Source organism: Mobula birostris, chromosome 14, assembly GCF_030028105.1.
Source record: "Mobula birostris isolate sMobBir1 chromosome 14, sMobBir1.hap1, whole genome shotgun sequence".
NCBI classification, from domain to species: Eukaryota; Metazoa; Chordata; class Chondrichthyes; order Myliobatiformes; family Myliobatidae; genus Mobula; species Mobula birostris.
This window is the reverse complement of record NC_092383.1, coordinates 18,342,214-18,366,583: the sequence shown is the minus strand read 5'-3', so window position 1 is coordinate 18,366,583 and position 24,370 is coordinate 18,342,214. Positions and strand designations below refer to the sequence as shown.

The 24,370-nt window shown below is 45.2% G+C and overlaps 1 protein-coding gene across 1 annotated transcript in view; it reads left to right on the top strand.

The window, feature by feature from the left end:
* Window positions 1–24,370, top strand: part of igdcc3 (immunoglobulin superfamily, DCC subclass, member 3) — a 186,379-nt gene that overhangs the window by 12,944 nt on the left and 149,065 nt on the right. Inside the window, exon 2 of the mRNA XM_072278158.1 lies at window positions 6,177–6,509. Within this exon, the coding sequence (XP_072134259.1) occupies window positions 6,177–6,509 (333 nt within the window). The remainder of the gene's footprint in view (window positions 1–6,176; window positions 6,510–24,370) is intronic.

The window sequence follows — 24,370 nt, the reverse complement described above, 5'->3', positions numbered from 1 at the left end:
GGGTGTCGGAGTTCAATTCTAGCATTCTCTGTGAGAAGTTTTTTATGTCCTTCCTGTAGTGCAGCGGTTCCCAACCACTGGGCCGCAAAGCATGCGCTACCGGGCCGCAAGGAAACGATATGATTTGGCGATAGGAGTCAGCTGCACCCTTCTTCATTCTTTGTCACGCCCACTGTTGAGCCATTACGCAAGCGAGGTCATTACCCGCGCGTCGTCCGTGTCAGCGCGGGAAGAAGATCAACTCCTCGAGCTTGCAAGTGACGGCGGGCTGTAAAGTATGTTTGACCTAACATCTCTGCTGGCATTCTGGATCAAAGTCAAGGCTAGATATCCTGAGATAGCCACGAAAGCACTGAAAACGCTGCTTCCATTTCCAACATATCTCTGCAAAGAATGCAACGAAAACCAAATTGCGGAACAGACTGGACATGAGGAACCCCCTTCGAGTATCACTGTCTCCCATCACCCCTCGATAGGACCGACTTGTTGCAGGAAAACAAGCCCAGGGCTCCCACTGATTCAGCGATATTGGTGCGTTGCAATGATTTTATATGTTCATACGGGGAAAATATGTGCTGTGTGTTTAATATCTAAACGTTACTTAAAATGTTATGATGCTGTTGACTTACTTATATAACCATATAACAATTATAAGCACAGAAACAGGCCACCTTTGCCCTTCTAGTCCGTGCCGAATGCTACTCTCACCTAGTCCCACCGACCTGCACTGAGCCCATAACCCTCCATTCCTTTCCTGGCCATATACCTATCCAGTTTTTCTTTAAATGATAATATCAAACCTGCCTCTACCACTTCTACTGGAAGTTCATTCAACACTTACTTCAAGCTCCTCCCCTGATAATTGACTAATTGCTATATTCATGCATGGAAAATGTACGCTGTGCGTTTAATACTAAATTCATTAGATAAACCCTTTTAGAAACAAAATTGAGTGTATTAGCCACTTATCACATATATTCCGGTCATGATTAACACCCCCCCCCCCCCACAGAATCACCGAAAATGACTTGTAGAAAAAAAGGCACGTACATGCATGTGCAAATCACGCATGCGCACTGGTGCCCACGCAAGGCTTCATGGTCATTGTAGTCTCGGGGTAAACCACGTATTTGACTGCTACTCTTGTCTGTTGGCAACCCTACCCCGCCCCCACCGCCCCCGGGCCAGTCCGCAAGAATATTGTCAATATGAAACCGATCTGCAGTGCAAAAAAAGGTTGGGGACCCCTGCTGTAGTGCATGGGTTTCCTCTGGGTGCTCTGGTTTCCTCTCACAGTCCAAAAAACGAACCAGTTAATTGGTCATTGTAAATTGTCCTGTGACTAGGCTAGGGTTAAATAGGGGGTTGCTGGGTGGTGTGGCTTTTTGGAGCCAGAAGGACCTGCTCCACGGTGTTTTTCTAAATAAATAAAAGTAAAATAAAATAAAGCAGAATAAATTTTCTTAACACACAGGAGTTTGATGGATCAGCCCTTGCAGGCCTCACTTCAGACATTACTATCAAAATTCAAATCAAATTTTTTATTGAAGTACGCATGTTATGTACAACTTTGAGATTCATTTTCTTGCAAGCTCCCACAGGAAAACTAAGAAATACTATCAACAGGTAGTACATTAGTCCTGAGGTGTTGGGATGGTGAGTGGTTTGGATGGATTATAGATCATGGTCTTCGGGGGATTGCTATTTCTTGGTGGGAGGTGGAGGGGCTGATGGTTTCTGCTGGAACAGGTGGGGGAGGGGGAGGAAGACTTTGAGGTTCAAACGTTTTCCTGTCATTCGTTCTTTGGGTTTTCTGTTTCGGGGATGTCTGTAAAGTGTAAGGATTTCAGGTTGCATTCTGTAAACATTGTTTAACATTAAATTGAAGCATTGAGATTCTTCAGTAAACCACACATAACAAATACCAATGTGCAAAAAGAGGAAAGATCATGCAAATAATGAAAAGGTTAATAAATAATACTGCGAATGCTAACCGTAGGGCTTCTGAAAGTGAGGCCACTGGCTGCGGGCCCATTTCAGTGCCGAGGCAAGCGAAGCTGGTCCAGGAAGTTCGTCAAACTGTATTGTGGAAACCTTGCAGTGCAATAAACTGAGCTGCTGGCTTTCAGTTTGCAATGGAACACTTACTCTGATATCAAAAGGATTTAAACATCAGGCATGTTGGGAATATTGAAAGCAGCCCCCAAGGTTCCAGTAGTCTGTAGTTAAATGTAAAGGCTGTTGTTCTTTCTGAGGAATGCTGAACTGGTGAGGTACTGCCGAGCTAATTGGAAGAGGAAGTTCTTGTCCGGGCTACAAAAATGAGAGATACTGCTCAAGGTTAGGCCTTGAGCTCTTGTACATTAGTAAGAACTGCTGTTGTCGAACAACCTGCCAGCCAGGTGTAGTGTTACTTACCATTGATCACTCGAGCACTTAGTAAGAAGAATGTTGTGGAATAATTTGTGACTTTAGATCACTCTTTGAAATGCAAAAACCATGTTAGGTCTTCCAAAAACGGCAACACTTGTCTACATCCTCACTTACTGCATCACTTTGTATAACTTGTGAATATTCTACATGAAATTGTACCTTCTCCGTCGAAGGTAAAGTTATGTGGGAGTGGCGGCAATGGCATATTTGTGCTTCACTGACTAGTGCTGTACAGTAGTTGTGTTATTTACATGAAGTCTGAGAAACAAACTGATACTTGCAGTTATAAATACAGTCGGCCCTTCTTATCCGTGGGGGATTGGTTCCGGGACCCCCCGCGGATACCAAAAAACGCGGATGCTCAAATCCATTATATAAAATGGCGTAGTATTTGCATATAACCTACGCACATCCTCCTGTATACTTTAAATTACCTGTAGATTACTTATAATACCTAATACAATGTAAATGCTGTGTAAGTAGTTGTTTATACTGTATTGTTTAGGGAATAATGACAAGAAAAAAATACTCAAACGACGAGTGCTAGAGAGAGAACTTCCGAGTTTTCCCGATCCGCAGCTGGTTGAATCTGCACATGCGGAACTCGCGGATAAGGAGGGCCGACTGTATTATTTGTACATATCCCAATAGTTTTGATGCTAGTCCAGACACTACACTTAATAATGTTTGTTCAAACTTCGGCATTATGTGAGAATTTACTGGCACACACTCTTATTAAATGTACAGTATGATTATAAACATAGCAACTGTGTCCGTGCAAATATTATCATGAGGTGGGGGTTTCAGCGGATGCATAAAGGTAAAATCAGAAGTTGCTATTGCATGAATATAGTTTATCTGTTCGTGTTAAATACATATGCATCAGCTTCCGTACTCCTTTACCTGTATGACAAGCAAGAAAAAATCTGCAGATGCTGGGAATCCAAAGTAACACACACAAGATGCTGGAGGAGCTCAACAGGTCAGGCAGCATCTATGGAAAAGAGTGAGCAGTGGATGTTTCGGGCCGAGACCCTGCAAGAGGTCTGATGAAGGGTCTGGGCCCGAAACGTCGGCTCTTTACTCTTTTCCATAGATGTGGCCTGGCCTGCTGAGTTCCTCCAGCATTTTGTGTCTGGTCCCTTCCCTGTGTGGTTCTTAGTGTAGGTTTCTGAATGGCAAACACCAGTATGTGAAAGAGAGATTAGCTTTATTTGCTACAGGTACATGAAAACTTTGAAATGTAAGCATTGTTTGCTTCCGATCAAATCAGCAAGGATTGTGCTGGGCAGCCTGCAAGTGGCACCACAGAGCGTGCCCATAACAAACCGGCTCTACCCCATGCACCTTTGGACTGTGGGAGGAAACCAGAGCACCTGGAGGAAACCTGCGTGGTCACGGGGAGAAGGTACAAACTCCTTACGGACGGTGGGAGGAATTGAAACCCGATTGGTGATCGCTTGCATCGTAACATGAGTCACTAACCACTAGGCTATCGTGCTGCCCTGAACAGGCCCTGAATGGATCCTGAGTAGCTGTGGATACTTGTGTAAGCTTACGTCTGAGCCTTGTGTGCACTAAGGTTGTTGTTGAGCGCTAAGCAAAACAGGAAATGCTTCCCTCATGGTAACAAACAAAAAGCTGGAGTGACTCAGCAGTTCAGGCAGCATCTGTGGAGGAAAATGCACAGTCGACATTTGGGTAGAGACCCCTCACCTTGACTGGAGCCCGAAGCGCTGAGTGTCCATTTCCCTCCGCAGATGCTGCCTGGCACACTGAGCTCTTCCACCCTCCAGTTTGTTGCTCCAGAATCCAGCATCTGCCGCCTCCTGTGAGCTCAGCACATCACCTCTCAGTCCAGTTCGCGTCATACGTCCTCCTTGGAGGTGAAATTGCCAGTACACCATAAATTCTGAACCATTGGTGGTGCATCCCTTACATATGTGATCGATGGGACTAGGCAGAAATGCAGTCTGGCACAGACTAGATGGGCTGAAGGGCCTGCTTCTGTGCAGCAGTACTGGATTACTCTGACAGTCTGGATCTCTCACTGGATTAGTTGCTAACTGTGGGCGCTGAGAGCGATAGACAGTAAGATGGCTGCCATTGGCTAAATTGAAAAATGGGTTGAGGAGGGGAGGCAAGATATTTGGCAGATTCTCATTGCATTCCAGATCATGTTGGAGAAGCAGTGCTGATGCTGGAAATCTGAAAAGGAAAATGCATGGTGTGAGAAGTAACGTCAGGGAAGGACAGAGAAATGATTCATTAAACCTCCAGAAGGAGTGTGTGCTTCTTGTGCAGTGCTGTACTCCCTTAGTACAGCTCTGAGTGTCAGCATAGAACAGGGGTTTCCAACCGCTTTTATGCCATGGACCCCTACTACTAACTGAGGGGTCTGTAAACACCAGGGTGGAACCTCTGGCCTAGAGCGTTGAAAAACAGGGCTTGTTGGCATTTGCTTCTACGAAGGGTGATTGATAAGGTAGAAGGAGATGAGTTGTTAAACTTCAAACTTTCTGCCTAATCACACAAAGAGTTGAACCGTACGTGCATGGAACAAGAGCTGTAGAACTCATCCCCTTCTACCCTAGGCCACGAACTTATCAATCACCCCTGCTGTGGACCTCTGGAGGTCCAAGAGGCCGACTTCTACAAAGACGGGATCCGTATGCTCCGCGACCGCTGGATTAAGTGTGTAAATGTAGGAGGGGACTATGTTGAAAAATAAATGTGCCAGGTTTTCTAAAATTGACTCCTTCTACCATAGGCCACGAACTTATCAATCACCCGTCGTATGTACTTGTATGTACTATTGTTATATGAGGCATTGGTCAGCACGTTTGGGGCATTGTGAGCAGTTTTTGCCCCCTTGTCTAAGAAAGGATGAGCTGGCATTGGAGAAGGTCCAGAGGAGGTTCACAAGAATGATTCTGGGAAAGAAAGGGTTGACACACAAGGACCTTTTGGTGCCTCTGGGTCTGTACATGTTGGAATTTAGTAGAATGAGGTGGGATCTCATTGAAACATAATGCATATTGAAAAGCCTGGATAGGGTTGACGTGGAGAGGATCTTACTAAGATCGGGACAGTCCAGGACAGTCCAGGACTAGAGGGCACAGCCTCCGAGTAGAAGTATGTCCATTTAGAACGGAGATGAGGAGGAATTTCTTTTGCCAGACAGTGGTGAATATGTGGAATTCATTGCCGAGTCATTGGGTAGAGTTGCAGTGGAGGTTGATAGGTTCTTGGTTAGTAAGGTCAAAGGTTACGGAGAAGAAGGCAAGGGAATGGGATTGAGTGGGAAAATAAGCCAGCCACGATCGAATGATGGAACAGAGAATGGTCCAATTCTGCTCCTATGTCTTATAGAAACATAGAAAATAGATGCAGGAGTAGGCCATTCGGCCCTTCGAGCCTGCACCGCCATTCAATATGATCATGGCTGATCATCCAACTTAGAACCCTGTACCTGCCTTCTCTCCATACCCCTGATCCCTTTAGCCACAAGGGCCATATCTAACTCCCTCTTAAATATAGTCAATGAACTGGCCTCAACTGTTTCCTGTGGCAGAGAATTCCACAGATTCACCACTCTCTGTGTGAAGAAGTTTTTCCTCATCTCGGTCCTAAAAGGCTTCCCCTTTATCCTCAAACTGTGACCCCTCGTTCTGGACTTCCCCATGTAGTTATGGTCTAACTACAATGAATTATGAATGTGTGTTTTGATTGCATGAATGTAGATAATGGTGTCACTGTGTTTTTCTTTTATTTAGGCCAGTCCTCAGAGCTGACGTTCACCATGGAACCGAGCGACGTTGTGGCGGTGGAGGCGCACCCGCTCAAACTGCATTGCCAAGTGGAAGGAATGGAGCCTATCAGCAAGTCGTGGCGGAAGAACGGCGTGCTGCTGACCGACAGCGAGCACGTCTCGCTGCTCGCCAATGGCTCGCTCTACATCACCAAGTTCCAGAAGCTGCGGGAGGACGGCTCTTCCGACGAGGGGGAGTACGACTGCACCGCCCAGAACCACCTGGGCCTGGTGGTCAGCCGGAAGGCGAAGGTGCAAGTCGCAAGTGAGTGACGGCGGTTCTTCTGAAAGGTTCTGGCGGGGTTGGAGAACTGATCTAGAATAAAGGGGGTTCTGCACGAAAGAGGACGCGGGCACTTGTGTTGGTGACGCAGAAGACTGCAGCTGCTGGAATCTGGAGCGACGTGCAAAACGCTGGTGGAACTCAGCCGGTCAGGCAGCATCTGGGGAGGGAAACACTCAGTTGATGTTTTGACCCAAAAACGTTTTGTCTGTTGATGGTTGGGTTGACCCGTTCTCCGATCCTGGCAATCCATTTGCCAATGTTTTGTCACCATACCAGGAGGCATTATCAGTGCGCTGCTCTTGTCCGTTCACTTCTCTGCCTGACCCACTGAGTTCCGCCAGTGCTACGTGTGCTGTTGATGTTGGCGATGACTTCCCCTCTTCCTTTCTTCTCCAATATCTTCCTCCGTGATTCTTTCTTTTATTTCATTTGTGAAATTATGTTTTATAAGACTTTCACACATGACTTTTTATGCTTTGAATGCAGCTGATTGCAGTGGAGACCGATTAGCCTGAGGTTAGAATGTGGGTTAAGCTATCAATACGTTGGCCAGTCTCTCATCTAGGATGAGTAATGACTTGCTTCAGGGTGACAGGTGCATGATAAGGGTCTGCTGCCCAAGAGAGACTGTATGAGGAAATGTCAAAATCTTCCTGATGTCATGAAATGCTGCTAACATGTAAATCTTACTCTGAGTCATACGGCATGGCAAAATCATTGAATTTGCAGAATGTACTCATACGTATGTTTCTGCAGGGAAGACGTTGAATCAGTGAAAATTAATTTCAAGAAGTACAAATAAAGAAAGACTTGTGCTTATATTTCATTGCTGCAGAATAACTGAAAGTACCACTTGGATAGTTTTTGAATGTCACAGGCCAGGATTTTGTGATGTATACTTACTGGCTGTTACACCACTGGTGTTTAGAGCAGCAATGAAGGTCCTCCATCTCTGGTGATGTTCAGAGCTTTCTTCGACGTGTCAGTAGCTTGCTTTCTGTTTTCACTACTGTCAGTCGTGCAAGGGACGGGTGGAGACTCAGGAATACCGTCGCACTCAGATGTTGAAGGACCCTTTATTGCTGTTTCTGTAACAATTTTGTTTTACCAGTCAGGGTTGTTAGCCCTGAGCTGAACCCCCGAACCTGGAGGACCGGCAGACCACCTCTTTGGCATGGCTGACCCTGTCAAGAACCAAAGCATAAAGCACTGATAGCTCTCCGGGTCATTGAGGCACACAAGCCCCCAAACCACGACAAGGTGGTGGTCCTCTTGGAGATCTGTGGTGTGTGAACGTACTGTATTCTCATTCAGGGACGAAAGTGCCACAGAGGCATGGTGTCACGTGACAGTGTAGAACGGGAGGACGTAACCTCTAGTTTGTAGTTAACTCGGTCAGTTCATCCTTTCAATGGAAAGGAACTGTTCATTTTGCTGTAGGCACACTGCCCCTGCTCAAAGGGCCTGGGCACTTCTTCAGTGAATTGAAGCGAGGTGTCTGGATCAGTGGGCTTGGGAGGACGTGTTGTGGCCGCAGGTGGTTTTGGAGAAATTTTGTGAAGCGGGAATGGGTGAGGAGTGCGATTCTGAGGTGGTGAGGCACAAAAATGAAAAGCACTGAATATTCAAAACCATGCATCACCCAGAAGTAAATAGAATAAGGTTATATAGGAGCTGTTGAGACTGAGTGCCAGGACCTCTTGATTGCACTATGTTCCATCGTGGAACTCTTGTCACAGAGAGATGGGATTTGTGGAGAGGGAGGGGGTTGGCGTGGGGAACTCTCTAAAGCCTTTCAGTGATTCCGCATGGAAAAATATTCCTATTGCAATATTATAGTCAATACTAAATGTATTTTCCAAAATCACCCTGCCCAAGCACTTAAGTGTATAATTAATTTAAAGACTGACCCGCTTTTGAGCGGAGTAACCTTTGGAGGTTACTTGTTAGGTCTGATTATTTAAAACTGACCCGAAATGAACAGGTCAACCATTAGAACTGAGCCATTGCATTGACCGAGCTTTGCCCAATACTTCATTGGATTTATTGTGTTCTGTTTGTGGAAACAAATTGGCTTAATTGCATTTATTCGTAAGAGCCCAGGCTCTGGGAATTGACTGGTAGGATTGGAGTGCGTACGATTGGACACTCAAAATGTTCGGATAGCAGCCGCACAACAGTAACTGTACCCAATAATTGGGTTATGTGAGGTGGCCTGTCATTTGTCGCAGTCAATCGGTGTTCATAAGGACACTTAATGATTGGCCGAGCCATCTGCTCAGATTTAGAATGGGATAGAATTCAGATCCTGCCTTTTTGTTACATTTGTTGCTTTTTTCTTTATTACTTCAAGGCTCTTTGGGAGTCCTGTTTTATTAAGCTGTTTAACACAAAATCTGAACGGTCGCCTGAAATAAGACCATAAGGCCAATGGCAGAGTCAGGCCATTCGTCCCATCGAGTCTGTTCCACCATCCGATCATGGCTTTTTTATTTATTTTCCCTCTCAACCCGTTCTCCTGCCTCTTCCGCATAACCTTTGACACCCTGACTCTCCTGCCTCTCCCGCATAACCTTTGACACCCTGACTGTCAGTCCTTAAAACTCCACTCACTGGCAAAGGAAAATGAAGACCTGAAAACTTTGGTCTCATAGGAATCGGCTGACTGCCGCCCTCATAACTGCTCTGCCTTCTACTCAGATCATGGGCTGAACTCCCATCTTGGTGCCAGTGTCCCATGATTTCCTGCATATCCATAAATCCATTGGTTGCTCCTTTGAATGAACACTATGACTCCGCATTGACAGACCTCGGGGGTAGACGTTCCCACAGGCTAACTGCCTGTGAAGAAATTTCACTGCATCATATTCCTGTGGTTGCAAAATAGGCCTTTGCTTTATTCTGAAACTAACCACTTTGGTTCTGGACTCCTGTGCCGGGGAAGTGTCCTCTCTGCATCAAGCCTGTTAAGAGTTTTGTACATTTCGATGAGATTGATCTCACAATTCCCTTTTTGGACTATTTATTGAATGATTATAATTTTTATGTCCTGCTCTGTACTGCTGCCATAAAACAAGTTTCACAATGTATGTCAGTGGTAATAAACCAGATTCGGACTCTCACTTTGATTCTAAACTCTAGAGCAGTGGTCCCCAACCACTGGGCCGCGGACCGGTACCGAGCCGCAAAGCATGTGCTACCGGGCCGCGCGGAAACAATATGATTTGGCGATACGAACCGATATGAGTCAGCTGCACCTTTCCTCATTCCCTGTCACGCCCACTGTTGAACTTGAACACCCCCCCACCGGTCGGCTGGTCCGCAAGAATATTGTCAATGTTAAACCGGTCCACGGTGCGCAAAAGGTTGGGGACCCCTGCTTGAGGGGGTGCAGTCCCATTCTGCACAGTCTCTGCCCATATGGCAGACCCAGCAAACCAGGAACCTGCTTGAGTAAATCCTTATCATGCTCTCTCTTACTTGGATAAGACCACCCCAGTTGTAGTCTCACTCAGACCCCTGTGGTATTACAACACAACTTTCAACGTTCCAGTAAATTTAACATCCAAGCATGTACTTGTCACCATATACTACCCTGAGATTCATTTTCTTGCAGGCATTCACAGCAGAACAAAGAAATACCATAGAATCAATGAAAAACTGCACATAAAAACTGACAAGTGACCAACGTGCAAAAGCAAATAGTGCAAGTACAAAAAAAAATATTATTGAGAACATGAGTTGTAGAGTCCTTGAAAGTGAGTCCATAGGTTGTGGAATCAGTACAGTTTTAAGGTGAGTGAAGTTATCCACACTGGTTCAGGAGCTTGATGGTTGAGTGGTAATAACTGTTTCTGAACCTAATGGTGTGGAACCAAAAGCTCCTGCGCCTCTTTCTCAATGGCAGCAGTGAGAAGAGAGCATGGCCTGGACGTGGGGCTCTTAATGTTGGATGCTGCTTTCTTGTAGCAGTGCTCCTTGTAGATGTGCTCACTGGTGGGGAAGGCTTTTCCTGGGATGGACTGGGTCGTGTCTACCACCTTTTGTAGTCTTTTCCACTCCTGGGTTTTGGTGTTTCCATACCCGGCTGTGATGGAACCAGTCACTTAATTCTGTGTTCAAATCCGCCCTTGAGAAGGTGACGTTACTGAATAAGGGTCTCGGTCCAAAACATTGATTGCTTATTCACATCCATAGATACTGCCTGACTTGCTGAATTCCTCCAGCATCTTGTGTGTGTTGCTCTGGATTTCCATCGTCTGCACAATCTCTCATATTTATGACACCACTTGCCCTCTTATTCACTTTTTGCTCCTGCAAGTTAGTTGGTCTACAGCGACTTGTGTGGAGCCTCTTACCGCGTTTCTGTTCCCTGCACCTGTGGATTCTTTTGGTTCGTCTGATAGGCTGCAGCTCTGAGGGGTAGAGGGTTGTTTTGGCGCTCGAAATGCAGTAACAGTCTTGAAAATCCATTTCACAATCCGAACAAAGTCTTGTGCATTTTAAATTTATCAGTAATCTAATTCCCTTGGAATTGGTTAGGCAATTCGTAACTTGTGTAATTTGATAAAACCATCTGCCAGGTTCATAAATCACAATGTGAGCCCTGGAAGACTCCCCTGATGAAGAGCATTGATTGTGTCACTCAATAAGAGGGATTTATGACCAGGGCACTTTCTATTGTCCTTCCATGTGTCTCCACAGAGAGCTGCATATCTTCTGGAGCTGCTGCCAATCTCTGCTGGGTTTTCGATTGACGCTGGACCTCTTCTGATGGATTATCAACAGATACTAAGCCATTGCAACCATTTCTTATTAGCTTTTGGGGCAATTTCCCTCTTGACGAGTCAAGTTTTCTGGGACATTATAAGTTCATTGCTTTCTGGGTCATGACCGGCATTTGATTGGCTTCCATTACTTGGTTGTATTTACCTTGTCTAGATGTTGCATCACAGTTGTGCCTTTGCTATGTCAGCTTTTGGAATTGGAATTGATTAATTATTGTCACATGTAGTGAGATCACAGTGAAAAGTTTTTGTCTGAGTGCCATTCCATATATTAGTACATTGAGGTAGTAATTGTAAAAATGAGTGCAGGATATAATATTACAGTTAAAGAAAAATTGCAGTGTAGGTAAACAATGTGTTAGGGCCACAGTGAGCTAGACTAAGAGATTGGTAACTCTTAGGGTATGAGAGCTCCACTCAAGTCTTTGAAAACAATTGGGTAAAATCTGCCCTCGAGTCCCATGGTTAGTTCCCTCAAGCTTTGGTATCTTCTTCCCAATGGAAGGGAAAGAAGAGAGAATAACTTAGGTGGGTGTAGTTCTTGATTATGTTGCCTGCTTTCCCGAGGCAGCAGGAAATTTAGACGGGGTCAACGATGGGGAGGTTGGCTTGCGTGATGGACTGGGCTCCCACTCGCAACCCTCTGCAACTTCTTGCGGTCTTGGGCAGAGCATTTGCCATACGGGGCTGTGGTGTATCCACATGGGAATGGAGTTTTGTCCTGAAGGAGGGTCTTGGTCCGAAACGTTGACTGCTTACTCTTTTCCATAAATGCTGCCTGGCCTGCTGAGTTCCTTCAGCATCTTGTGTGTGTGTGTGTGTGTGTGTGTGTGTGTGTGTGTGTGTGTAGTCCTTGACCCTTCTTTCTGATAAGATTTTATTTTCATTCATGCTTTTAGGAGCAGCGTCTGCTCTCGGATTTCTGAACAGCCCATGAACACTACCTCACTATTTTTGTTCCCTTTTTGCATGACTTATGTATTGCACTGTACTGCTGTCACAAAACAACAAATTTCACAACCTATGTCAGTGATAATAAACCTGATTCTGATTCTGAGTGCTGCCAAGAAGTTCCCCTTATTTATGAAACACAAGTAGAACCTCCGCGCGCACCTCAGTTGCCAACCTTTTGTTGAGGTTTGAAATCTGAGCAGCGCTTTGCTCCTGGGTCATTGTCGGGAAGGCTGTGGTGTAATGTACCACAGAGAGCGGAGATTTTTCTCATACCTTACACTGAGCACCTTCTTTCAAACCTGCTGGCCTCGGGCAGTGGACAAGGGAGGCGCTGCCCCTCGTCTGTCGGGGGGTGGGAGGAAGCAACGAAGCGGCAGGCTGGGAGCTCTTTGCAACCTACAGGCGGGATGAGGGATGGGAACCAGTCCTGAACTTACAGCTCTGGCAACATCTCACGTTCAGGCAGCCTCCAATCAGAACTTGCAGAAACATGCAGAGAATGCGGAGTGTCATAGGATGTGGAACGTAGAGCATAGAGCAGCACAGGACAGGCTCTTCGGCCCACAACGAATGGTGAACTAATTAAACTAGTATTTAAATGTTTTACTATGTTAATCCTTTTTGCCTGTACAATGTCCATCTCCCTCTATTATCTTCACATAAGACTGTGCAAAAGTCTTAGGCACATATATTTAGCCAGGGAGCCTAAGACTTTTGCACAGTACTGTAATGATTTTATGTATTGCTGCCACAAAATAAAACATATTTCATGACATACTTTAAGTAATGATAAACCTGATTCTGATATGGCTCTCTGTGTGGACTGAGAGCGGGAAGGCGGTTGGGAAAAGGGGAAGGGAGTGGGAAGCACCAGACAGACATACTGTAATGGTCACTAAACCAGTTGTGTGGAATCAAATGACCTTGTTTCAGGTCTGGGTGAGTCTGTACCCATGCCACCCACTCACCCCTCCCCCACCCCCTTCCTGGCACTCTTTCTCTGCCACCTGTCCCACACCCTGTCACGGCACTCCCACCCTCGCCATCCCCAACATTCTTTGCTTCCGCCAGATTTACAAACGTTCTCTGCTCCTTGACAAATACAGTACTGTGCAGAAGACTTAAGCACTCTAGCTATATGTGTGTGTGTTTAGGATTTTTGCGCCTGTCTATGAGACTCTTAAATACCTCTATCGTATTTGCTTCCACTATCACCCTTGGCAGTTTGTAGGTCTTTGTTTTTCGTAAATTCTGTTGTATTTCTTTATTTTCCTGTAAAAGCCCACAAGAAAGTGAATCCCAAGATAGCATATGGTAACATTTACATACTTTCATAATAATTCCAGGCATCCACCACTCACTCTGTAAAAAAAACAGGTAGCTGGACACACGTTATATGCCAACCCCACAGTATTAAATGTTTTGACCTTGGAAATAAGATACTAGTTATCTAATCTATGTATGCCTCTTTACAAACTTCTGTTCGGTCTCCTCTCAGCCTCACAACCTGAGTTTGCCTAACCTCTCCTTGTAGCACATGCCTTCCAATCCAGGCAGCATCTTGCTAAACCCCTTCTGCACCCTCTCCATTTCCTTCGCATCCTTCCTATCTATAATGGGGCAACCCGATTTTAAAGATTAGCTTTATTTGTTACGTGTGCGTTGAACCATCCTGTGGAATGCGTTGTTTGCATCGATGATGTGCAGTCTGCAGGTGACCCCGTGGATTCAGCACCACCTTAGCATGCCCACAACCTACTGACCTGGACTGTGGGAGGAAACCGGAGCAACCGGAGGAGACCCACACAGTCACAGGGAGGACATACCAACTCCTTACAGGACAGTGGCGGGAATTGAACCCAGGTCTTATAACTGGTACTGTAAAGGTTTACGCTAACACAAAATAATCTGCAGATGCTGGGGTCAAAGCAACACTCACAACACGCTGGAGGAACTCAGCAGGTCGGGCAGCAACCGTGGAAACGATCGGTCGACGTTTCGGGCCGGAACTCTTTGTCAGGACTGAAGAGGGAAGGGGCAGAGGCCCTATAAAGAAGGTGGGGGGAGGGTGGGAAGGAGAAGGCTGGTAGGTTCCAGGAGAAAAACCAGTAAGGGAAAAGATAAAGGGGTGGGGGAATGGGAGCAGAGAGGTGATAGGCAGGAAAGGTGAAGAAGGAATAGGGGAAAACACAATGGGTAGTAGAAGGAGGCGGAACCATGAGGGAGGAGGTAGGCAGCTGGGGGAGGGGGCAGAGTGACATAGGGATAGGGGAAGGGAGGGGGAGGGAATTACTGTAAGTTGGAGAATTCAATGTTCATACCAAGGTGCTGGAGACTACCTAGACGGTATATGAGGTGTTGCTCCTCCAACCTGAGTTTAGCCTCATCATGGCAGTAGAGGGGCCATGTATGGACATATCTGAATGGGAGTGGGAAGCAGAGTTGAAGTGGGTGGCTACTGGGAGATCCTGTCTGTTTTGGCGGACGGAACGGAAGTACTCGATGAAGGTTTATGCTAACTGCTCCCGTTGCCGCCTGTGAAAGAAATGCTCCAGATCTGACCTGATCAGAGTCTTATAAAGCTGCAACACAACTTTCTGATGCTTGAATTCAGAGCTTTGACGAATAAAGACAAGCCTGTCGCTTTACTAATATAATGTCAATGCAAGGTAGAGCAACACACATAAAAGTTGCTGGTGAATGCAGCAGGCCAGGCAGCGTCTTTAGGAAGAGGTACAGTCGACGTTTCAGGCCGAGACCCTTCGTCAGAACTAGCTGAAGGAACAGCTAGTAAGAGATTTGAAAGTGGTAGGGGGAGATCCAAAATGATAGGAGAAGACAGGAGGGGGAGGGGTGGAGCCAAGAGCTGGGAGCAAAACTGGTTTCTAGGCAGCATTGTGAGATCTAAATCAGCTAATTTCCTATGGATATCCCATGAAGAACTTAATGTCCATCCTGAACTTTTTTTTTATCGTGTCACACCAGACAGTCAGCCATTCTTGTCTGGCGCGTAGTGTTAGGATTGGTCTCCTTTCAGATTAACTGGGTCACGATATGAACGTTCCTGACTCGACCCTTGTTTTTTCCGAGGTTGAGTGGCCAGCGAGTGGCCAGCTCGACGCTCAGCCCGGCACGGATGGAAAGCGTGCCCGGGGGGATGGCTCGACTTGGATTCGAACTCGGGAACCTTCGCTCCGGAGCCTGGCGCTGATGCCATTGCGCCATCAGCCTGTCCATCCTGAACTAAAAAGTTGGGAGTCAACCACAGTGCCTGTTCTGGAGTTACGATACATACAGTATAGACCAAGCATATATGTGGTGGGGTTCCTTCATTACAAGGAGTGCAAGCCATCCTGAGTTAAGACAGAAACACAGAAGATTCTGTAGATGCTGGAAATCCAGAGTAACATCCTGATGAAAGGTCTCAGCCCAAAACATTGACTCTTCATTCCTTTCCATAGATGTTGCCTGAGTTCCTCCAGCAATTTTTGTGTATTTAATTAAGGTAGGTCTTTTTCGTGCGGGGTGGGGGGGGGGGGGTTGCAGGGAATGTTGATATCTTTTCTTTCAACAAGCCCCAATGTTTTTCTGTATTTCAAGGCTATCTGGATAAGACGAATATCAGAGTTGTATTGTACGTGTATGCAGAGACAATAAAATGAACCTTTGTAGTTGAGGTGAAAAAAGGGTATATTCTACTGCTGAAAGGATTGTCACGTGCAAAATAATGTTGGATAGTTTAGCTATACAATGCAGAGGTTAATGAATTTTAAACTGAAGAGCGTATGGTGGAGATCACTGGGATCTGAGCACAGTGCGTCTAAATGCAAATAGCCGTAATCTCATACGGTGTTGTGTGTCAACTGCAGGACAGACAGTATTAGATGAACAAGTGTAGAATGCATTAATGTCATGTCAAGTCAAGTTTATTGTCAAATGTACCTTGGAGAGCATTCTGACTGGCTGCATCACTGGCTGGTAAGTGGGGTGGGGGTGTGGGGGTGGCTACTGCACAAGTTGCAAAATCTTGTAGAATCAGTCGACTCCATCATGGGCACTAGCCTCTGCAGTAGCCAAGACACCTTCAAGCAGTGGTGCCTTGGGAATGTGGCGTCCATTATTAAGGACCCCCAGCACCCAGGGCATTCCCTCTTCTCACTGTTACCATTGGGAAAGAGGTACAGAAGCCCTGAAACCACAAACTAAGCGATTCAAGAAGAGCTTCTTCCCCTCTGCCATCTGATTTCTGAATGGACATTGAACCCGTGAGCACTACCTCACTACTTTTTTATTTCTCAAACAACAGGAATTCTGCAGATGCTGGAAATTCAAGCAACACACAGAAATAAAAAAGTAACACACATCAAAGTTGCTGGTGAACGCAGCAGGCCAGGCAGCATCTCTAGGAAGAGGTACGGTCCTGACGAAGGATCTCGGCCTGAAACGTCGACCGTACCTCTTCCTAGAGATGCTGCCTTGCCTGCTGCGTTCACCAGCAACTTTGATGTGTGTTACTTTTTTATTTCTGTTATTTTGTTCCACTTATTTTAACTTAACTATTTAATAAACATATCTACACTTACTGTAATCCTGTTCCTTCTTCTCTATATTTATTTATCATGTATCTCATTGTACTGCTGCTGTAAAGTTAACAAATTTCATGATATATGCTGGTGATATTAAACCTGATTCTGGTTCCGATTTAACTATATACACGTATACCATCAAACGAGATGGTGTTTCAGACCAGGTGTAAGCACAAGAAACTCAGTAGATGTTGGAAATAGGCCGAGACCCGAAATATTGACTGTATTTTTTTCCATAGATGCTACCTGGCCTGCTGAGTTCATCCAGCATTTTCTATGTGTTGCTTGATTTCCAGCATCTACAGATTTGCTCTTGTTTGTGCCTGAGGTTCTTTGCTCAGTTCAGTAAGGTTCTTGCAGTCGGTAGAAAGCTACTCACAGAGAAAGTAGTAAATGTTTCTTCTATCTCTGCAGAACAATAACAGTGATAATGGCCGAATGTTTATATAACCAGCAATAAACTTGGAACTGGTTTCACCGGGCTGATTCATAATCGGAAATGAAGATTATTTTCAGAATTAGGTTATTATCACTGATACATGTCATGAATATTACTGTTTGGTTGCAGTGGTACAGAGCAAGATATGAAAGAAATAACTATAAGGTACAATAAAAAATAAATAGATCATGTAAAAGAGTGAGGTAGTCTTCATAGCTTCATGGACCATTCAGAAACCTGATGAGATAGAGGAAGAAGATGTTCCTAAAATGTTGATTCAAAGATTCAAAATACATTTATTATCAAAGTACGTATGCATTCTACAACCCTGAGATTTGTCTTCCCACAGACAAACACTGAGGAGCCCATTCAAAAAACCATCAAACCCCCAATGCACAAAAAAAGAACAAATTGCGCAAACTGCAAAAAAAAAGAGCGAAAAACACAGAATATAACACATCAAACTATTGAAACGATCTAGGAATGTCCAGTTTAGTTCAGTGTAGTTCAGTTTAGCGTTGTGTCATTCACTGACTGCTGGCCACAGATCTAGTCTGCTCTGATCAAAATCTCACAAAATGGCAATAAAAAAGGAGAAACCAGAAACACATCTTGACATGAACTACAGAGTCCAAACCCCAAACCACGTCCATAAAACCTTGCCCGAGACCCGAGACTGGCACCATCCTCCAGCAGTATCAAGTGAGAGAGAGAGAGAGAGAGGCCGGTCAAATGCAGGCACCTTCCTCCTCCTACTTTCAGGGGCTCCCTTTATGTCAGTAATCAAAGAGGGCACGTCCTAGATGATGAGATCCTTAATGATGTCTTTTGAAGATATCCTCAACAGTTTTATCCGTTCATTTGTTTTAAAGTGTGTGATTTATCTTTTTAAAAAAAGCATTGACCATTTAGTGGGGCTAGTGAACTCTACTTTTGTTTGAACCTGATTGCTGGGAAGTACTGATCCCTTAATATTACTCCAACAGATTTCCTAGTCCTTAGGAGATTACTGTTTGTGGGATCTTGCTGTGTTTGCTTTGGATGTCCAAATTGCCATAGCCTTCCTCCAGAGAGTCGAGCATGACGTCCTTCCCCTCCAGCACTGCGAGTTCTGAGGCACCATTGCAGAACCTGCAGACTCCGCACTAAGTGGGGAATTGGATGTCTGATAGGATGAGTTTGTCAGGCGGCACGTTCTTTCTGTCATTTACACTGGGGTTCTTTCTTCTTCTAATTAATGGGTCTGAGCCTCTCAAAGCCACCTTGAATGCCCCTTTCTTTATTGTGAGTCATTATGGGCAGAGGTTACCCTTGAGTTATGCTTGTACAAGGAGATTTTGAGAACACCCTGAATCTTTTCTTCTGCCCATCAGGCAATGGCAGCCCTTTGCTGAAACAGGACTTGAAGTAAGAGTGTCTGTTCTGGGAGTCCGGTGTTGGCTAAAGGGTGGCCCCACCCTTAGAGGTGACCAGGTGTACTTAAGTTGTGTAGTTAAGTGTAGTTACTAGTTGGAGCCTTGGTGCCAGGGATGTTAGCTGAGAGAGGACACCATGGCTTTCTTAGGTGGCATCTCTCCAGCACCTTCAGGTGTCTGCTTGAGGTAGTCCATTCTGCTCCTATGTCTTATGATCTTATATCTCAGAAGCTTGTAGGAGGGCAGCTGAGGATCCGATCTGTGAGGGGGGTCCTCTCTGCTGCCTGACCAAACCATAGATTTTATGCCAGGTGTGAGGTCTTGATTTCAAACATTCTGCTCCTCAAATAGGTAAAGGTTGCACCAAGTGTGGTGATGAATTTCATCAGCGTCGTTCTCCGTCTCCAAGAGCCGTCTCCTGAGATATGAGATTGGTCAATATTTTCCAGTGCCTTGTGTGAATTTTGTAACAGCTGCTACATTTCAAAAGTACCACAACAAAGTGAATTATGAAAGTATGGATATAACTATATACTACCGTAAGATTCATTTTCCTCCAGGCATTTAACAGGAAAATAAAGAAAGACAATAGAATTGATGAAAAATCATAAACGAATAAAGACTGGCAAGTAACCAATGTGCACCTGTGCACCCCCACACCCATCTCTGGCACCCCTTCTCTGCCACCTGCCCCACACCCCTCCCACAGCGCTCGCCCTCGCCATTCCCAATATCGTTTGCTCCCGCCAGATTTACAAACTCGCTCTCTGCTCCATGTGGAAAAATACAGTACTGTGCAAAAGTCTTAGGCACTCTAGCTATATATATATATATATATAATATGTGTGTGCCAAAGAGTTTTGCACAATACTGTGTGTATCTATATGGTTGTTGTTTGTCCATCATTGACGTCGAAGAGGACCTCGACACCATAATGACGGTGTTGAGACTAGCACTTGATTTGGATTTAAGTGAAGGAGAGTTGCGCAGCGTCAGCCTCACTCTCTCTTCCCAATTCCCATCTGGATCCAGTGGCAAGATAGAGTCGAGACGGCTGGAGATGGGACTAGGTGCAGTGGATGACCAGGACGTCTTCTGTGTCTTGTCCTACTCTACATGTTCCACGACGCTTGCAGAGACCGCCTTCTTGACCGTTGGACCTTCCATTGGTCTCGTCCGCTCAATCCCCTGGAGTCTGTCTTCACATGCTGGGATAGACAACTCCCTATCTCACCGAGGGTTTGAGACCCGTCGGCTACCCTCACCTGGTTTAGCCGGATTGTCGAAGCCGTTGCCCGGGGTGTGGCCGCTGTCGCATGCAAACAGCTACGAGGAGCCACAAGTGAGAGCTGAGTGCCAGGTGGGGACCAAAGGTGGACTAACCGCCCTGAAAAGGACACGACATGTTCCCCCACCAGAGGTGCTACCCCTCCCTGACACCCCATATACCCCGTGTATCTATATAATACTGAGAACGTGAGCTATAGAGTTCTTGAAAGTGCATTTGCTGTTTGTGTAACACTCACACAAAATGCTGTTTTGTGTTGATGTTACTGTCGACCTCACTCTTTTCCATAGATGCTGCCTGGCCTGCTGAGAACCTCCAGCATTTTGTGTGTGCTGCTTTGTGCAGATTTTCTCTAGTTTGTGGTTTGTGTAGAGGTGAATGAAGTTACCCACGCTGGTTCAGGAGCCTTGTGGTTGAAGGGTAATAACAGTTCCTGAACCTGGTGGTGTGGGATCTAAGGCTCCTGCACCTCACTGAATGTAAAGTTTGGGACACGCGGAGGGTGTGAAGGTTGCTATATTAATGCAAGTCCTTACATAATAGGTTATAAAGAGAGACGCCACTGTCTTCACACCAGCTCCACAGTATGGCCTGCGAGGTGACGGCAGTTCATTTGGTTCAGCGAATGAGATCACTTCCAAGAAGCACTTTATGCTTTCCACTGTTATCACTTTGAAGCCTTTTTTTTTCATTTAGTGCCTCTCATTACGTTTCACTCAGTTTATCCCGGGGAAGCTATTTATCATCTCAACATCCTTACAGGGGTAACAGTGGTCCTCGTGGGTCATAAGAGCAGTCTCCAACATTGTTCCCTCACAATCCCAGTCACTAAGCAACTGCGTAAACCGCGCTATACTGAAGAGAAATGAGCCTAATTATCGCCTCAGAAGAGTCCTTCTGCTTAAACTGTGGCTGGAAGAAGCTGAAGTGTTTCAAACATGAGTGTTTGAAGCCATTTTGTTGAAATCTATCCATTGAGGCACAGCCCCAATCCTTTTCTCTCCAAGCGCTTCAGAGCATCCGTTTTATTTTTTTTTGGAAGGCAGAATAAAACATTACTTTTTAAAAAAGAGAGAGAACAAGATGGTAGAAAGCAAAATGTTTAGACCAGCCCCCTAACAAGTGAAAGAGAGATCGTCTGTTTTTAGAGGCCTGACACCAGTCTGAAACTCTGCTGTATTCATATTCAAATGTTGGCATTCAGATGCAGAGAATAGGCTTCACTTTAAGGAGCTCACAATGCATAGAGACCCAAACTGCTGTCTCTCATGTAATCCTCACAGATATGGGTAATCCATTCTCTGGCAGCTAGTCTGGGCTACACTGTTGGAATGCATTAACTCCTGCTGGTTAGTCACTATGCAGTTCTGATGGAAAGGGAGGAGTGCGCTTGTGTGTGTGTGTGTGTCTGTGTGTGTGTGTGTGTGTGTGTGTGTGTGTGTGTGTGTGAACCTGGAGGAGGGTGGTATATTACTGTCCCATTTATTATTGTAAACTCGTACACGTGAAGAAGCCACAGGAGCATAACCAGGTAGGGTCAAGAGAAAAAGCCTATAAATCTGTCTAAGACTGAGTACATCTCACGCTGAATTCTGACATAAATTAGGATCGGTCACATCCTGCAAGATTACATCATTTAGCCATTGAAGAATTACTCCATTAGATTTAAGTAGAAAGGACAATCTGCATTGGATATGGGTGACCTTATTATACAGCCCCAATAAACGTGGGACAAAAGGCATGGTATTAAATGCCGTCCTTCCCCTTAAAATCTACAGGATCTGTGCTCCATCATGTAATGCCACACATAACATGCCATAAAAATCCTCGAGCTAGAACCATTCATAGTTTTGCACCGCTTTCCCCTCCCCAAGATTCCGAAGAGGAGGAATGAACAACATTTTCCTGCTGCTCACAGTTTGATGGCTTTCGATTTAAATTTGTTAACTATTGTCTTTTAGTAAAACGGCAACTCTCTCGCTCACTAATGCATCCGATAGATTTGGACAACACCGCTGTTTCATCACATAAGGAATTCGTCCAACGAGGTCATGTTGACATATCAGCATCAAAGGGCCGACATTCCGCTAGGATCTGTGGAATTTCTGTCCTGGGGCTGGACAGCTCTTCACGCCAGGCAGCCCTGCCCCTGCAGGGACCTTGGTTCTGCGGAGCAGTGCGATATCACACTACTGTCAAAGGCTGGCATCTCTTCAAAGTTCATTGATGAATGGGTTTTCTTTGTCAGGCTAAGAGCCTCCTATTATGTGCCTTTGATGTCACATTTTGCACTTGCCGCTGTCACTGAGCTGAATTACTAATTTTCACAGGTCAGGGGAGAGTGACAAAAGATCACAATGTGCGCTAAGAAATACTGGAATGGTGTGTGCTGAAAAATTGGTTGCATTTAATCAACGTGCCGGGAAGGACAAGCTGACTCTCAGACTTGCAGCTTGAAGGTGTGCAAAGATAACCGTCAGAATACTGAATTTGAATCCCAATGCAACTAGAAGAAATTTTGAACCATCTTAGTCTAGCTATAAACGGGTTTTTCCTGAAAGTTCTGGGAGAAATGAGTGCTACAATCAAATTCTTTTCAAATGGAAAATAACCTTTTCCAGGGTCACTGCTAGGTGTTTGTAGGCAATAATGGACAATGTGGACGATTCCAGTGTCTGAGTAGGGTCTCTAGACCTGTCCCTGAAGCAGTGTGATTGCTGGAAGGTCTTGCAGCTACTTTGTAGCACAGAGTAGGCAAAGTATCTCATGGTGCTGGCCTAGAAGGGTATAGCCAGTCAGCAGCAGGGAACTCTTTTAGGAAGGATGGCCAAGCGCTTGGACAGTGAGTTGATTCAAAGGAGGAGGTAGAGAAGACTGGGAAGAGAATTCTGAGGTTTGGAAACTTTGGTAGGTAGCCAGTGGGGAGGAAATGGAGGCAGAGTTCACAGTAGCAATGGCTCTGTGGAGCAGAAAGTCCTGAGGAAGGAGCAAAGTCAGGGTTATTTTACAGTTTTACAGGGACTATAGACCTTAAAATGCCTTAAAGGCAAAGATGAGAAACCTGAGTTGACTGGAGAGTTTCCTTTAAGACCCTGTGATGGTGTACTATGGCACAGAAACAGGCCTTTCAACCCATAGCTAAACTGTGCTGAGCAATTATGCTACCTAGGCCCATTGACCTACACCCGGACCATAGCCCTCCATACCGCAACCTTCACCCCGCCATGTACTTCTCTTAAATGTTGAAATGGGACCCACATCCACTGGCAGCTTGTTCCACACTCTCACCACCCTCTAAGTCTCTTGAGCAGAGTGATGGACATCACCGCAGCTGCAGAGGCAGGTAGCAAATACAGCTTCAAGCAGTCACTCTGTAATCGAAACCTGCCTTGTTGGACTCGGCAGTAGTTAACTATCTGGGGATGACGTCAATTATTATGATGGTATCCACGTCCATTTCTGCTTGGAGTTGTACTGCTACAGTGATATCTGTTGTAGTGTCAGTGTTGACATCTGCTTGAGGTGATGTGTGGGATATTGTGTGAAGAATGCCTTCTGTTATTGGACTGAAGTTATTTTCCATTAACATGTTGTAGACAGTAGTTTAAAGTTCAGAAGTTTGAACTTCAAAGTAAATTTTATTATTCATTTTCTTGCGGGCATATTCAACAAACCTATAGAATAGTAACTATTCAACAGGATCGATGAAAGATCAACCAGGGTGCAGAAGAAAACGCACTGTGCAACACAAATATAAATAAATAGCAATAAATAACAAGAACATGTGATAACCAGATGAAGAGTCCTTAAAGTGAGATCATTGGTTGTGGGAACATCTCAATGGATGGGCAAGTGAGTGGAGATAACCCGTTTGTTCAAGAGCCTGATGGTTGAGGGATATTAACTGTTCTTGAACCTGGTTGTGCGAGTCCTGAGGCACCTGTACCTTCTACCTGATGGCAGCAGCAAGAAAAGAGCATGGCCTGGGTTTTGTGGATCCCTGGTGATGGATGCTGCTTTCCTACAACAGTGTTTGATGTAGGGTGAGCTCAACATCAACTGCTGATCTGCTGGTGCTATCGGCTTTGGGACTTTTTAATGTGCCCGGAGCTCTTAGTAAACTTTTCATTACTGATTATTTTTTGTAACATGCTCCACAGCACAATAGAAAGTCTTGGGTCTCATTGTGCTCATAATGTCATGACTATCATGCGATTAAAAAGCCTTGCAATAACTGATAAATACATGTTTAGGTCATTAACGGGGGCATGAGGTCACTGGAAGAAAGGAAAGGGCACCAGCAATAAAATCCTTTTATTATCCAAATGAATTGAGGAAACTGAAACTGAACGAGTGTTTTTGGTTGTGTGA